General features: G+C 45.9%; 1 protein-coding gene across 1 annotated transcript; it reads right to left on the bottom strand.

The window, feature by feature from the left end:
* Positions 1-949: 949 nt before the first annotated feature.
* Positions 950-16,979, bottom strand: FANCG (FA complementation group G). Its single transcript, XM_069963569.1, has 14 exons — positions 16,881-16,979; positions 14,866-14,956; positions 10,783-10,917; positions 9,998-10,179; positions 9,675-9,831; positions 8,727-8,857; positions 8,049-8,195; positions 6,638-6,798; positions 5,661-5,727; positions 4,894-5,195; positions 3,999-4,039; positions 3,258-3,398; positions 1,815-1,947; positions 950-1,079 (listed from the first exon to the last, which is right to left on the bottom strand). Exons 1-14 carry the CDS (start codon positions 16,965-16,967, stop codon positions 950-952), a joined length of 1,905 nt encoding a protein of 634 aa, XP_069819670.1. The 5' UTR covers positions 16,968-16,979.
* Between the last annotated feature and the right edge of the window lie 332 nt (positions 16,980-17,311).

The raw sequence follows: 17,311 nt of genomic DNA, 5'->3' as shown, positions 1-17,311 counted from the left end.
ACAATCCTTAGATCCTTCGGGTGGTCCATTTTAGTCATTACGCGGAGAAACGCGCTTCATGGCTTTTATGGAGGATAGACTGTCAATATGTTTGGAAGAGAGCCAATAACTGGCACCCCGTGCTGAGAGCAGAGATGAAGAGGCAGAGCGCGCGCAGATGAGCAAGTCCGTACAGTTTGTTATAGAGTTTGTTGGGGGACCCCAACTGATGCAAACTTCTCACACAAATACACAAAGGTGGTCACCACTGATATATGTAGAAAGGGAGTCTTTATATATTTGTTCTTGGCAACACGGAGTGCTCATCCCGTTACCTTGCAACGTGCATAAATTTATTGTCTTTACAGCAAGCCTCATGGACATAGACGACAATAGACAGACTCTGTCCCCTTGAGTTGAATGTGAGACATTACCTGTAAAGAGGTCATTTCACAGGGAGCGGCTATTGTCTCCTCTATCTATTGGTGTCACATGTCGCTGCAATGCTGTACAGATCACTTTACAGCAGCCTCCTCTTATCACCACAGACACAACAGGAAGTCTCAGCTTAGTTTTCGCCCCAGTAGTGAGATATCAGGATTATTTTATAATAGAGATAGAAAAATAAGAAAAAAATGCCACCAAAAATTCTTAAAAAATATGTTTAACATAAAAACATAATTTATACAGTAAGTCTTTTTCTGATGACACATTCCCTTTAAGTGACACTTCTATATAAGCCATTTAGAGGTTCTTATACTTCTGTGGAAGCCATACTTTAATAGCTCTTTTATACTGTACATATTATAGTGATGGCCTTATGTGCAAGCTCCATCCTGTACAATCTCCCCCCTCCCCTACACCATGTATAATCCTCCATCAATGTCCTCGTATATGGGGCACCAGGTGCTGCACCTGCTATACAGGATAACAGGAATTAAGAAGGAAATACAATTCAGGTCTTCAGAGTCTATGATGTGACGCTAGGAGCCGTCACCCCCTTCTCTTCTTTCTGCACATAATCCTCCAATTCCTTTACCAGGGAGGCGTCCAAGGAGTCTTCTCTTTGTAAGATTCCAGCCAGGAAGAGGGGAATATGACTGAAGGAAAAGGAGAAGAAGAACGGGTAATAAAAGTGACAGCGCAACCGGAGGACTGCTCCAGCTCTGATCAAGGGTTCTGTCATCCTACAGTCATTACAGTCGTGCCCAAAAGCTTTAACACTGACACAAATTTGGGTTTTCACAAACTTCTTTATGTTTTAAAGAGGTATTCCGGCAAAAATTTATAATTTATTTATATTTTTTTAAAAACTCAAGTTTTTCCATTCGTATCAGCTGCTGTATGTCCTGCAGGAAGTGGTGTATTCTTTCCAGTGTGACACAGTGCTCTCTGCTGCCACCTCTGTCCATGTCAGGGACTGTCCAGAGCAGTAGCAAATCCCCACAGAAAACCTCTCCTGCTCTGGATAGTTCCTGACATGGACAGAGGTGGCAGCAGAGAGCACTGTGTCAGACTAGAAAGAATACACCACTTCCTGAAGGACATACAGCAGCTGGTAAGTATGGGAAAACTTCAGATTTTTCAATAGAAGTAGATTACAAATCTGTTCATCTTTCTGGCACCAGATGATTTGAAAGAAAAAAAAAAAACTATTAAAAGCTCATGTAAATGAAAGACTGGACAAACTATCTATCCCTGGATGGTCAGGGGTGTTTGTTCACACATTAAGATAATCGGGGCTGTTTGTTGGCAAAAGTAATTAGGCCTTGAGAATTAAACATGGCAGCAGAATTAGAACTATCTCCAGCAACACATTACCAGGTGATACTGACCCTCTCACAACCTGCCACTGCTGTTGTACACTTTCCTTGTTGCTCTGGAATCTTCTCCATTGACATGCAGCTTCTTTTTTGCGTCCCAGTCTCCACAGAGCATCCAATAGACACGAGGTCACACCTGGAATAGCTGAGAGGGGCAATGTGGTGTCTTATTACTGTGTCCACTAACTTAAAGAGCATATTACACATGGTATCACTGTCCAGACCTGGATTGAGTGTAATTAAAAAATTCTGTTTCCTGCAGCTGCCACTTGGGGGAGCTCACAGCACATTACTTTATAATTGGGCTCAGTGTATAACCAGTATACAGGAAGAGCCTAGGCTTCCCCTACTGGTGACTGTAGGCACCAGAATTGTATAATTTAAAAGGTGTTTTCCAGGACATTCTTTTTTTTTTTTTTTTATTGATAGAGCCCAACTTCTGACACCCCTATCACCTGACTAAGGGGCTGCAATGCTTCTACAAGAGATCTCACACAAAAAAACAACAACTTTAAAGTGGTAGTTGACCTATTTCTTCTTTCTTTCAAATCAACTGGTGCCAGAAAGTGTCAGACATTTGTAAAATTTCAATTAAAAAAATCTCGTGTCTTCCAGTACTTATCAGCTGCCGTATGTCCTGTAGCAAGTGGTGTATTCTTTTTCAGTCTGACACAGTGCTCTCTGCTGCCATATCTGTCCACGTCAAGAACTGTTCAGAGCAGCAGTAGCTCTGGACAGAGGTGGCAGCAGAGAGCAATGTGACAGACTGGAGAGAATACACCACTTCATGCAGGACATACAGCAGCTGATAAGTACTGGAAGACTGGAGATTTTTTTTTTTTTAATAGAAGTAAATTACAAATCTCTGGCACTTTCTGCCACCAGTTGATGTAAAAGAAAAAAAAAAGTGGGTGAACAACCCCTTTAAGGCTACAGCTACATGTACAAATCACAACTAAGTTGTGTGACTTCTCTTTCATTTGCTATCACACAACTTTATCACAGTTGCGATTTTTCTGTTAAAAAACAAACTGCCACATCATAGAGAAGCCACAGGCAGGTAGTGGTCACAAATGGGTGTATTACTTACATCATTCTGTTCAGCCGTTCTCCTAATATGCAGGAGAATAGGATTCTTGCCACACCCCCTCCCCCCTGACAGTTGACTGCCTATACAAAGCAGCTGGTGGGCGGAGTTTGCTGCTTCTTATGAATATCCTGGACAACTGGGCTCATGCACATAATGGAGAGGACTACTTACTGTCCATGTTATTCAGGAGGAGATCTCTGGATCAGCTGCACAGAACAATGTAAGTGATACATCATTCTGTTCAGCTTCTCTGTCACTAATTTATGCTACCCTGAGATAGAACACCATAATCTCCTGGCTTGTAGTCTGTCTATGCAGAGGATTCAAAGCTTTGTATCCCTTACTACCATGTTCCACCATCTTACCCGGTGTGATCTGCAGGCTGAGCTGTGCGTTCCTCAGGGCCTTGTCATCCTCCCCCATCTGCTGGAAGTGCTCTCCCCTCCCCAGGAAGGCGGCGGCTTTTAGCATCCCACACACTTTATACTCGGTGACATCTCCAGACCCTGGAAAGAGGGGAAAGCGTGAACTACACGAGAAATCGGTAAAACGTTATACAGTGATAGAGGGTAATGCGGCTTCAGCTCGGGCGGAATAATCCGGTAAATTACTAGATATTGAATGCGGCTCCTTAGCGTCTGACACATCAAATACACCACTTCCTGTCCTGCAGGAAGTGGTGTATTCTCTCCAGTCTGACACAGTGCTCTCTGCTGCCACCTCTGTCCATGTCAGGAACTGTCCAGAGCAGCAGCAAATAACCATAAAAAAACCTCTTCTGCTCTCCAGACTGGAAAGAATACACCACTTCCTGCAGGACATACAGCAGCTGATAAGTACTGGAGAACGGGAGATATTTTAATAGAAGTAAATTATGAATCTCTGGAAGAATTTTTTTTGCTGAACTACCCTATTAAGTTATATAGTATATGTGCCATGGCCAAATACTGAACACATGAGAGTGCATGTACATATTATCACTGCTCCTGGGTAAATTGATAATGTTAGTATACAGATCATGTAAGAAGCCGTTCTGTACAGTGTTCTAGCCCAACCTGTCACTACAGGGAGGACAATGGATCCACAGATAGAACACAGACACTCACCTGAATTACCACACTGGACTTTGGCCAATAGGTTAATACACCTATAAAGAAAAAATAGGTAGAGAAGATTTACAGATATTGATAAATACTGTATATTACATAAGCGATACTTAAAGGGGCTTAGAAAAACATAGCTGCTTTCCTCCAACCTGAGGACAGGAGAGGCTGTGGATGTGTGGTATTGTAGCTCAGTTCCATTGAAGTGAATGGAGCGGAGCTGTAATATCACACACAACCTGAGGACAGGGGTGGCGCTGTTTTTGCAAGAAAGTAGCTGTGCTTTATCTAATCTAAATCTTGTCACTCAGTCACAAGTTATCTCCTATCCAAATTCTGGGAAGGTCACCGATCACTGATCAATGATCAGCTAGTTATCCGATATTCTACCGATAGCAGATGACATTTTTGGGCTTTAAAGGGGTTTAAAGGGGGCAAAAAAAAATTCTTACAAATCAACTGGTGCCAAAGATTTGTAATTTACTTCTATTGAAATAATCTACACTCTTCCAGTACTTATCAGCTGCTGTATGTTCTACAGGAAGTGGTGTATTCTCTCCAGTCTGACACAGTGCTCTCTGCTGCCACCTCTGTCCAGAGCAGGAGCAAATCCCCATAGAAAACCTCTCCTGCTCTGGACAGTTCCTGACATGGACTGAGGTGGCAGCAGAGAGCACTGTATCATACTGGAGAGAATACACCACTTCCTGCAGGACATACAGCAGCTGATAAGTAGTGGAAGACTTGACATTTTTTAAAAGTAGTAAAATTACCAATCTCTGGCACTTTCTGGCATCAGTTGATTTGAAAGTAAAAAAAAAATGTTTGGCAAACAATCCCTTTAAACCTTTATGGTGTCTCTGATCATGTGGCTGAATAAACCACAACTGGAAAGTACCTAGTGAAGTCAGTAATGGCAGCTCTGTGATCTCCCAGCATGCCCTGGGCTTCTCCCTGGAGCAGATGAGCAGAGGAGGCCCATAGGATACAGTTCAGCTGCTCTCTCATAGATTCTTGCTTCTCATGGCCCCTGAGAGAGTCTATATAGATGACGCCAGCGGTGAAGTGACTGACACTGTCCAGCACCTCCGAGCACACAGCAATGGCGTCCTGGAACCGCCTGTCCTCCACAAGAGCGGCTGCCGCTTCAAGATAGATCACCGGGATCCTGGGCAGAGGAGCAGGAGTGGGGCCTAAACCCTGGGAAGATCAGCAAAGCATGTTCTTATGTGGTATCCCAAGTATTATATTAAAGGGGTACTCCGCTCAAACACAACTTTTGATTTGTAACGCTAGTAGGGTTATTCTGAGGTCAGGCTGCTGATTAACTCACTGTGATTATCCCTCCCAGCATTACAAAGAAGCTACAAAGTTGCAGATAGAGCCTGCCAGGGAATTGTTTACATCAGTGGTCTCAGAATGGAGGGGGGGGGGAGAGACAGAGAAAAATTCACACACAGATTTTTGTGTCTTCAGCAGAAAACAGCAGCTCAGAACTGGGGAAAGGACTCTGAATAGATAATAACAAGCATAGAAGGAATTGTTAGTCTCACCATGGGCAGCAACATATCAAAGGTTATGTTTGAGTGGAATACCCCTTTAAGCCATTTGCTGGATCTATGTGATTCTGAGAACACTGACAGCAGATTAGTCTATCCCCCTCACCTGTGGCTGAGCCCCGTCCTGCAGAGCGCTCATCAGATCTAAGTAATGTCCGGCTGCTTGGTCCGAGCTGTAAGGAGACAAAACACTGAACCAGTCACAGTCTTGGGAAGTCACCGAATGCTGCGGTCACGCTGCCGATGTGTCCATAGACATAGGAGACAGCCAAACCTAACAATGACAGCAGGATAGGCTGACAGTCCAATGTATATGGGAGGCCTCTCCTCCAACAGATGATATAGGGAAGGATCACTTCACTTTCTACTGCCCGACCCTTTTGTTCCTGTGGAGATAAGGGGAGTCTGGTAGACGATTACCACCTGCACCTCCTCAGCTGAGTGTTCAAGTGCATGGAAACTTAAAGGAGTTCTCCGAAAAAACTTAGATAGGGGGCAAGTAAGAGATTACGGTGGATACGACCTCAGTGTGCCCCGGCGACCTCCATGTTGGCCCCGGCTCTATCCAATCACTATGGAGCCACCGGACATTAGACAAGTACAGAGCTTGGGGAGGAAAGAACACAGCCACAAGCTTCTCCTAGCAGCCGGTGGGGTCTGAATACCCAGCCTGGCCAGGACTTCTGACGTGTCCGTGTGACACTTTAAAGGGGTTGTTCACCTCCAAAAGATTCTCTTTCCAATCAACTGGTGTCAGAACGTGCCAGAGATTTGTAAATTACTTCTATTAAAAATTTTTCTGTCTTCCAGTACGCATCAGCTGCTGAATGTCCTGAGAGAAGTGGTGTATTCTCTCCAGTCTGGAAGCAGGAGGTTTTCTATGGGCATTTGCTGCTGCTCTGGACAGTTCCTGACATGGACAGAGGTGGCAGCAGAGAGCACTGTGTCAGACTGGAAAGAATACACCACTTCCTGCAGGACATACAGCAGCTGATAAGTACTGGAAGACTTGAGATTTTTTTAAAAGAAGTAAATTGCAAATATCTGGTACTTGCTGGCACCAGTTTGGCACCAGCAGCTTACCTCCTGTTGTGCAGGCAGTGTCTCGCCATGAGATACTTCACCTCGCAGGAGCTCGGAGTGTGGATGAAGCTGCTCAGGACTGAAGAGCGGACGATCAGCTCAGTCCTCAATGGGAAGGACATCTCTCCGGAGGAATCATCTGCATTGGGAATTTCTAAGGCCTGAAAACCAATAAGTCAAGCTGAATCCTCAGTCCGGTCTATGGATGCGCACACGTACAGCACTGTAATAGCCCTATTTCACGGAACGATTATCGTTCATAGACTCGCTCCAACGACCGCTCGTTAACGAGCACTTAACTATTTTTTTAAGCGAACGATAACACATAATACGTGTGGGAACGTGAACGATATCTGTAACGATTTTTTTGCAGTCGTTACATGGTCGTTTAAAACGTGGGGAAATGTAGGTAGACATTTCAAGAACGACTGAAAGATTTTTTTATTCAACGAAAAGATTAGCGAATTATTGTTGAAAGACCAACGATTTTTCTTCGACATGTTGAAAAAAAATAGTGAACGACTCAACGACGATTTCGCTGTTGTCGTTCGCTCGTTTACAGCTATTCCACAGAACGAATATCGTTAACAAGCGGTCGTTTGAACGATTTTATGAACAATAATCGTTCGAAAAAGTTCGGTGGAATAGGGCCTTAATAAAGGAGCCTGTCCTTGCTTCATGCTGCACACAGCTCAGGCAGCATGACACAGATGATAGATTCCTTTAAAGGGGCAGTTCACCAAAAAAATTTTTTTTGTTTCAAATCAAGTGGTGCCTAAGATTTGTAATTTACGTCAATGAAAAAAAAATCTCCAGGCTTCCAATACTTATAAGCTGCTGTATGTCCTCCAGGAAATGTTGTATTCCATCCAGTCTGACACAGTGCTCTCTGCTGCCCCCTCTGTCCATGTCAGGAACTGTCCAGAGCAGGAGAGGTTTTCTATGGGGATTTTCTACTGCCCTGGACAGTTCCTAACATGGACAGAGGTGACAGCAGAGAGCACCGTGTCAGAATGGAAACTCACGGCAGGACATACAGCAGCTGATAAGTACTGGAAGACTAAAGATTTTTTTAAAAGACATAAATCACAACTCTCTGGCACCAGTTAATATGAAGGACAAAAAAAAAAGTTGAAAAACCCCTTTAAGTGAAATAAACGCATCAAACCTCAATCATATTTACATGTTTTATGTGAAACTTTACATAAGAAAAATGTCCCCAGTAGGTGGCACCCTCATTCTTAATAAACTACATTCAGCTGATGCAGAGGTATGGTTGGGGGGTGACCAGGGTATATTCCCCTATAGGAGGTCATGCCTTGGAGGGTATTTACATACAGGGCTGAGGCAATGAGTGAAGGAAAGCCAAGCTACGGCGATGCCCAATGCATCACTATTAGGAGACATTTACTGTATGAAGTAAAGCGAGAGCCTCCAGCTCAGACTCTGCGTCTCCCATGTCGCGGTATAGGACGGCGGTGTGGTACAGGGCGGACAGGCATCCAAAATCCGTCCTCAGAGCCGACTTCCAGTACTGCAGGGAGACTTGTGGCTTTGCCTGGGGAAACATACAAGACAGTGCTGGGGATCAGTACGTCTGTCCCTGTATATCCTCCCACCACGGGGGTAGCCCCTACCAAACAGACAGTCTATAGCAAGGAATGGGGAACCTCCAGCTGATGCAAAACTACAATTCCCATCATGCCTGGACAGCCGAAGGCTGTCCAGGCATGATGGGAATTGTAGTTTTGCAACAGCTGAAGGGTTTGACATCTGTGACGTAGTCAAATGGTGACAGAAAGTGCCAGAGATTGCAAATTACGTCTAATAAAAAATCTCAAGGAAAGAATCCACCACTTACTGCAGGACATGCAGCAGCTGATAAGTACTGGAACACCAGAGATTTTTTTTTTTTATTTTTTTTTTTATAGAAGTAAATTACAAATTTCTGCCACTTTCTTGCACCAGTTGACTACTCCTACTACTCCTTAAGAGAGCCATAGGTTCCCCATCCCTGGTAATAGTGTTTACCTACATGAACACAGTATATAAGAAGCTATTATATAGACATCGCCCATCCCCGCCTTACCATCCTGTAGAAACAGCAGCCCAGACAGGTGTAGATCTCCGCCAACACCCTGCTAGAACACAGACCGCCCGCCGCCTCCTGGAGGAAGACCACCGCCCGGGGAAAATCCGACATCTTCATCGCAGCAACACCTGAAACAGGAAGGACACATCCGAATATTTATCACCTACAATATACAAACAAGTCTGGTTAAAGAGTCCAGGAAGATGGGAAATCCTATACAGATCAGGTCTATTTTCCCCAAAAATAAGAGTCTTATACTAATTTTTGCTCCCAAAGATGCACTAGGTCTACGTGTACGGTATGGTGTCTTCTGGCCACCAGGGGGAGCTCACCACAGCAGACTTGTACAGCACAGCAGGGACAGTGTATGGTATGGTGGCTTCTGGCCGCCAGGGGGAGCTCACCACAGCACACTTGTACAGCACAGCAGGGACAGTGTATGGTATGGTGGCTTCTGGCTGCCAGGGGGAGCTCACCACAGCAGACTTGTACAGCACAGCAGGGACAGTGTACAGTATGGTGGCAGGTGATAAGATAATGACCAACTGTGTGCAGCTCTACATCTGGCGGTAGGGGAAAACGGAGATGGCGGCGAGTGACAGGGCCTCTTGATGCCTTGCCTGCAAATTTAAAAGTGACGGCCACAAAAGGGAACATTGGGGTTGGCGGCAGGTGACGGTCTTCATGTCTTGCATGCAGCTGCTCTGCAACGGATGTTGAGGATAGGGGACAACGGCGGCGGGCTAAAAAGAATCCCAGCTGCATGTCCTGGTGTTCTGTGTGGCGGGCATGCTTTCAGACAACAAATTTGCTAGGTCTTACTTTCGGGGGAGGCATTATATCAAGCAATTCAGCAAAACCTCTACCTCTTATTTTGAGGGGAAACAGGAGAATATATATTATATATAACCAGGTGCCGAGAGGACAAGGTTGGGCAGGTATTACCCTGAAGAAGGGCAGCAGCGTTGTAGAGGACGTCTTTTACACGGCCGGTGGTCTGGACGGTGAGGATGGTCTCTGGCTCCTCCGCTGACACTTTCCAGGCCTGGATCAGCTGTAACAGGTTGTCACCCTTGTGAGGACAAGCAGTGAGGTCTGGAGTCTGGAGATGGGAGAGAGAACATGTAAATACAGCTATACATATGTAAGACCACTGCAGGGCCTACTGTATATAACCAGAGATATCTGACCCAGCCACCCTGCAGACTATATACCGCTATAGGACCCCAACAAGAACTGTACAGCTGGAGGACCCACAGGTGACTTACACGGCCGACAATGGAGAATAAATCCACAGTGTCCGGCAGCCGACCATCTGACAGCCACAGGGCACATTGCAGCCCCAGCAGCCTGTCCACGGCGCAGGTCACCTCCCCGGAACGCTCCGCAGCAAGGACCCTCTCCCAGAGGCCGGTGCCGGCTGTGTCCCCCGGTGCTAACGCTTCCAACACTGCAGGAGAGACCACCTATCAGTACCTGTTACTATAACACAGAAGGGAGTGCAGCTCCGGAGTATAACTCAGGATCAGTAATGTAATGTATGTACACAGTGACCCCACCAGCAGAATAGTGAGTGCAGCTCTGGAGTATAACACAGGATGTAACTCAGGATCAGTAATGTAATGTATGTACACAGTGACCCCATGAGCAGAATAGTGAGTGCAGCTCTGGAGTTTAAAGGGGCTTATAGATTTGAAAATACTTGTCCCCTACCCACAGGATAGTATGAGACTGTGTGGGGTCCGACCTCCATGCCTCCTAGGGATCTCTCCATCAGTGACCTCCTTTCCTTTTCTATGGAGCCGCCAGAGAGAGAAGCGCAGCACTCAGCGCTTTCCTGTGACTACAAAAAGAAAGAACAGAGCTCCAGGTCACGCATCAACCTGCGGCTCCATTCACAACAATGGAGCCGGATCTCCGGTAGAGAGATCCCGGGGGGCACAGAGGTCGGACCCCCCCAGTGATACATTCTAACCTATAGAGCCGTTATTGGACAATATAACTATAATGAAGCAGTGCCTCTATAGCAGATATACCACGGGGCATCTCTCACCTCTCCTCAGGGAGTCCTCCACCTGCACCGAGTGGTCCGCCAGGAATCCCCCCGCAGCTACATCACTGTGTATGATCACCATGTTATACAGGACGGTCAGCTCCAGGGGGAGGATGGGGGTAGCCGGGGGTAACCCTGCAAATGTACACAGAGAGAGAGAGAGGAAATATACATGGAGAGAGAGAGAGGAAATATACATGGAGAGAGAGAGAGGAAATATACATGGAGAGAGAGAGAGATAGGAAATATACATGGAGAGAGAGAGAGAGAGAGAGAGAGAGAGAGAGAGAGAGAGAGAGAGAGAGAGAGAGAGAGAGAGAGAGAGAGAGAGAGAGAGAGAGAGAGAGAGAGAGAGAGAGAGAGAGAGAGAGAGAGAGAGAGAGAGAGAAAATATACATGGAGAGAGAGAGGAAATATACATGGAGAGAGAGAGGAAATATACATGCAGAGAGAGAGAGGAAATATACATGGAGAGAGAGACGGGAAATATACATGGAGAGAGAGACGGGAAATATACATGGAGAGAGAGAGAGGAAATATACATGGAGAGAGAGAGAGAGGAAATATACATGGAGAGAGAGAGAGAGGAAATATACATGGAGAGAGAGAGAGAGGAAATATACATGGAGAGAGAGAGAGAGGAAATATACATGGAGAGAGAGAGAGAGGAAATATACATGGAGAGAGAGAGAGGAAATATACATGGAGAGAGAGATGGGAAATATACATGGAGAGAGAGAGAGGAAATATACATGGAGAGAGAGATGGGAAATATACATGGAGAGAGAGAGAGGAAATATACATGGAGAGAGAGAGGAAATATACATGGAGAGAGAGAGAGGAAATATACATGGAGAGAGAGAGAGGAAATGTACATGGAGAGAGAGAGAGGAAATATACATGGAGAGAGAGAGAGGAAATATACATGGAGAGAGAGATGGGAAATATACATGGAGAGAGAGAGAGGAAATATACATGGAGAGAGAGAGAGGAAATATACATGGAGAGAGAGAGAGGAAATATACATGGAGAGAGAGAGGGGAAATATACATGGAGAGAGACGGGATATACATGGAGAGAGAGAGAGGAAATATACATGGAGAGAGAGAGGAAATATACATGGAGAGAGAGAGGAAATATACATGGAGAGAGAGAGAGGAAATATACATGGAGAGAGAGACGGGAAATATACATGGAGAGAGAGACGGGAAATATACATGGAGAGAGAGACGGGAAATATACATGGAGAGAGAGAGAGGAAATATACATGGAGAGAGAGAGGGGAAATATACATGGATGGAGAGAGAGAGGAAATATACATGGAGAGAGAGACGGGGAATATACATGGAGAGAGAGGAAATATACATGGAGAGAGAGAGAGGAAATATACATGGAGAGAGAGAGGAAATATACATGGAGAGAGAGAGACGGGAAATATACATGGAGAGAGAGAGACGGGAAATATACATGGAGAGAGAGAGGGGGGAAATATACATGGAGAGAGAGAGGGGGGAAATATACATGGAGAGAGAGGAAATATACATGGAGAGAGAGAGACGGGAAATATACATGGAGAGAGAGAGGGGGGAAATATACATGGAGAGAGAGAGGGGGGAAATATACATGGAGAGAGAGAGAGGAAATATACATGGAGAGAGAGAGAGGAAATATACATGGAGAGAGAGGAAATATACATGGAGAGAGAGAGACGGGAAATATACATGGAGAGAGAGAGACGGGAAATATACATGGAGAGAGAGAGGGGGGAAATATACATGGAGAGAGAGAGAGGAAATATACATGGAGAGAGAGAGAGGAAATATACATGGAGAGAGAGAGAGAGGGGGGAAATATACATGGAGAGAGAGAGAGGAAATATACATGGAGAGAGAGAGGAAATATACATGGAGAGAGAGACGGGAAATATACATGGAGAGAGAGAGAGGAAATATACATGGAGAGAGAGAGGGGGGAAATATACATGGAGAGAGAGAGGGGGGAAATATACATGGAGAGAGAGAGGGGGGAAATATACATGGAGAGAGAGGAAATATACATGGAGAGAGAGACGGGAAATATACATGGAGAGAGAGAGAGGAAATATACATGGAGAGAGAGAGAGGAAATATACATGGAGAGAGAGAGAGGAAATATACATGGAGAGAGAGAGAGGAAATATACATGGAGAGAGAGAGAGAGGGGGGAAATATACATGGAGAGAGAGAGAGGAAATATACATGGAGAGAGAGAGGAAATATACATGGAGAGAGAGACGGGAAATATACATGGAGAGAGACAGAGAGGAAATATACATGGAGAGAGAGAGGGGGGAAATATACATGGAGAGACAGAGAGGAAATATACATGGAGAGAGAGAGGGGGGAAATATACATGGAGAGAGAGAGAGGAAATATACATGGAGAGAGAGAGAGAGGAAATATACATGGAGAGAGAGAGGGGAAATATACATGGAGAGACAGAGAGGAAATATACATGGAGAGAGAGAGGGGGGAAATATACATGGAGAGAGAGAGAGGAAATATACATGGAGAGAGAGAGAGGAAATATACATGGAGAGAGAGAGGGGAAATATACATGGAGAGAGACAGAGAGGAAATATACATGGAGAGAGAGAGGGGGGAAATATACATGGAGAGACAGAGAGGAAATATACATGGAGAGAGAGAGGGGGGAAATATACATGGAGAGAGAGAGAGGAAATATACATGGAGAGAGAGAGAGGAAATATACATGGAGAGAGAGAGAGGAAATATACATGGAGAGAGAGAGGGGAAATATACATGGAGAGAGACAGAGAGGAAATATACATGGAGAGAGAGAGGGGAAATATACATGGAGAGACAGAGAGGAAATATACATGGAGAGAGAGAGGGGGGAAATATACATGGAGAGAGAGAGAGGAAATATACATGGAGAGAGAGAGGAAATATACATGGAGAGAGAGAGAGAGGAAATATACATGGAGAGAGAGAGAGAGGAAATATACATGGAGAGAGAGAGAGGAAATGACACTGACCAATCTACAGATAATGTAGTAGCTGTCACCTGCAGTCCTATGTAACACCAGATAACACAGTGATATCTCTGAGTACAGAGAGTGTTGTAGTCACCTGCAGTCCTATGTAACACCACAGATAACACAGTGATATCTCTTAGTACAGATAATGTAGTAGGTGTCACCTGCAGTCCTATGTAACACCACAGATAACACAGTGATATCTCTGAGTACAGATAATGTAGTAGTCACCTGCAGTCCTATGTAACACCACAGATAACACAGTGATATCTCTTAGTACAGAGAATGTAGTAGTCACCTGCAGTCCTATGTAACACCACAGATAACACAGTGATATCTCTTAGTACAGATAATGTAGTAGATGTCACCTGCAGTCCTATGTAACACCACAGATAACACAGTGATATCTCTGAGTACAGATAATGTAGTAGTCACCTGCAGTCCTATGTAACACCACAGATAACACAGTGATATCTCTTAGTACAGATAATGTAGTAGATGTCACCTGCAGTCCTATGTAACACCACAGATAACACAGTGATATCTCTTAGTACAGATAATGTAGTAGATGTCACCTGCAGTCCTATGTAACACCACAGATAACACAGTGATATCTCTGAGTACAGATAATGTAGTAGTCACCTGCAGTCCTATGTAACACCACAGATAACACAGTGATATCTCTTAGTACAGATAATGTAGTAGATGTCACCTGCAGTCCTATGTAACACCACAGATAACACAGTGATATCTCTGAGTACAGATAATGTAGATGTCACCTGAAGTCCTATGTAACACCACAGATAACACAGTGATATCTCTTGAGTACAGATAATGTAATATGTCACCTGCAGTCCTATGTAACACCACAGATAACAGTGATATCTCTGAGTACAGATAATGTAGTGGCTGTCCCCTGCAGTCCTATGTAACACCACAGATAACACAGTGATATCTCCGAGTACAGATAATGTAGTGGCTGTCCCCTGCAGTCCTATGTAACAGCACAGATAACATATACAGTGATGCAGGTATACAGCGGCTACCTTGTATTTTCTGGAGGAGCTGGAGCAGCTGGGAGTGACACTGCTGCCTCCTCTGCTTCCTGATGTGAGCGTCCGAGGAGGATCCTGAATCCTGACAATAAATATAGAAGGTTAGAGCAGGAAATCTTCATATACCGCCTCCCCTACCCCATTATATTAGACGCAACGCCCTGCAGCACTCTGTATTATCCATACGGAGCACACTACCAGCAGGTAAGACGCAACACTCTGCAGGACCCAGTATTATCTGTATGGAGCACACTTCCGGGAGGTAGGACGCAATGCTCTGCAGCACCCTATTATCCATATGGAGCACAGTTCCGGCAGGTCAGACGCGATGCTCTGCAGCACCCTATTATCCATATGGAGCACAGTGCCGGCAGGTCAGACGCAATGCTCTGCAGCACCCTGTATTATCTGTATGGAGCACACTGCCGGCAGGTAAGACGCGACGCTCTGCAGCACCCTGTATTATCTGTATGGAGCACGCTGCCGGGAGGTAAGACGCGATGCTCTGCAGCACCCTGTATTATCTGTATGGAGCACACTGCCAGGAGGTAAGACGCGATGCTCTGCAGCACCCTGTATTATATATATGGAGCACACTGCTGGCAGGTAAGACGTAATGCTCTGCAGCACCCTATATATATGGAGCACACTGCCGGCAGGTAAGACACGATGCTCTGCAGCACCCTATATATACGGAGCACACTGCCGGCAGGTAAGATGCGATGCTCTGCAACACCCTGTTTTATATATATGGAGCACACTGCCGGCAGGTAAGATGCGATGTTCTGCAGCACCCTGTATTATATATATGGAGCACACTGCCGGCAGGTAAGACGCAATGCTCTGCAGCACCCTGTATTATCTGTATGGAGCACACTGCCAGCAGGTAAGACGCAATGCTCTGCAGCACCCTGTATTATATATATATATATGGAGCACACTGCCGGGAGGTAAGACGCGATGCTCTGCAGCACCCTATATATATATGGAGCACACTGCCGGGAGGTAATATGCGATGCTCTGCAGCACCCTATATATATGGAGCACAATGCCGGCAGGTAAGACGCGATGCTCTGCAGCACCCTGTTATATATATATATGGAGCACACTGCCGGCAGGTAAGACGCGATGCTCTGCAGCACCCTGTATATATATGGAGCACACTGCCGGGAGGTAAGACGCGATGCTCTGCAGCACCCTGTATAATCTGTATGGAGCACACTGCCGGCAGGTAAGACACGATGCTCTGCAGCACCCTGTATATATATGGAGCACACTGCCGGGAGGTAAGACGCGATGCTCTGCAGCACCCTGTATAATCTGTATGGAGCACACTGCTGGCAGGTAAGACGCGATGCTCTGCAGCACCCTGTATATATATGGAGCACACTGCCGGGAGGTAAGATGCGATGTTCTGCAGCACCCTGTATTATATATATGGAGCACACTGCCGGGAGGTAAGACGCGATGCTCTGCAGCACCCTGTATTATATATATGGAGCACACTGCCGGCAGGTAAGATGCGATGTTCTGCAGCACCCTGTATTATATATATATGGAGCACACTGCCGGCAGGTAAGACGCGATGCTCTGCAGCACCCTATATATATGGAGCACACTGCCGGGAGGTAAGACGCGATGCTCTGCAGCACCCTGTATATATATGGAGCACACTGCCGGGAGGTAAGACGCGATGCTCTGCAGCACCCTGTATAATCTGTATGGAGCACACTGCCGGGAGGTAAGACGCGATGCTCTGCAGCACCCTATATATATGGAGCACACTGCCGGGAGGTAAGACGCGATGCTCTGCAGCACCCTATATATATGGAGCACACTGCCGGGAGGTAAGACGCGATGCTCTGCAGCACCCTATATATATGGAGCACACTGCCGGGAGGTAAGACGCAATGCTCTGCAGCACCCTATATATATGGAGCACACTGCTGGCAGGTAAGACGCGATGCTCTGCAGCACCCTATATATATGGAGCACACTGCCGGTACCTTCCACCTCCTGATGATGTGGTTGTTCTCCTGCGTCCACCACGTCCTGCAGTCCTCCTCCTCCGCCGTCTCACCGTCCACCTCCATCGCTCACCAGGGGGCACAGAGGAGCCTCAGGATTATAAGGGAAGCTGGTGGGAGAAGACACACAGGAGTTATATACCTATAGGACAGACATGGGGAACCTTCTGCCCTCCAGCTGTGGCCTGGGCAGCCCTTGGCCTCCTATCATTATGAGAGGTGACCATGATACAGCTGACTTCTCCCACATGTCACGTGGTCCTCCTGTCCCCATGAAGTCAGCAGCCCCGCCCCCTGTGGCCCCCGCAGGTACCTGCAGCCCCTGTGAGGAGACATCACTCGCTGCTACAGCCGCCACTTTCAGTACAACTTTCGCTCTTATTCCCCTATTGGCTGGAGGCGACTACCGC

This window comes from Dendropsophus ebraccatus, chromosome 3 (assembly GCF_027789765.1).
Source record: "Dendropsophus ebraccatus isolate aDenEbr1 chromosome 3, aDenEbr1.pat, whole genome shotgun sequence".
NCBI classification, from domain to species: Eukaryota; Metazoa; Chordata; class Amphibia; order Anura; family Hylidae; genus Dendropsophus; species Dendropsophus ebraccatus.
This window is presented reverse-complemented; position numbering and strand designations above follow the sequence as displayed.

Excerpts from the sequence above, each read along its gene's own strand:
- FANCG (XM_069963569.1), bottom strand. The coding sequence starts at position 16,967 with ATGGAGGTGGACGGTGAGACGGCGGAGGAGGAGGACTGCAGGACGTGG. Across the intron at positions 8,858-9,674 it reads CGCTGCTGCCCTTCTTCAGG|GTGTTGCTGCGATGAAGATG; the intron begins GTAATACCTGCC and ends TTCCTGTTTCAG. Across the intron at positions 5,196-5,660 it reads AGGACGGGGCTCAGCCACAG|GGTTTAGGCCCCACTCCTGC; the intron begins GTGAGGGGGATA and ends TGATCTTCCCAG.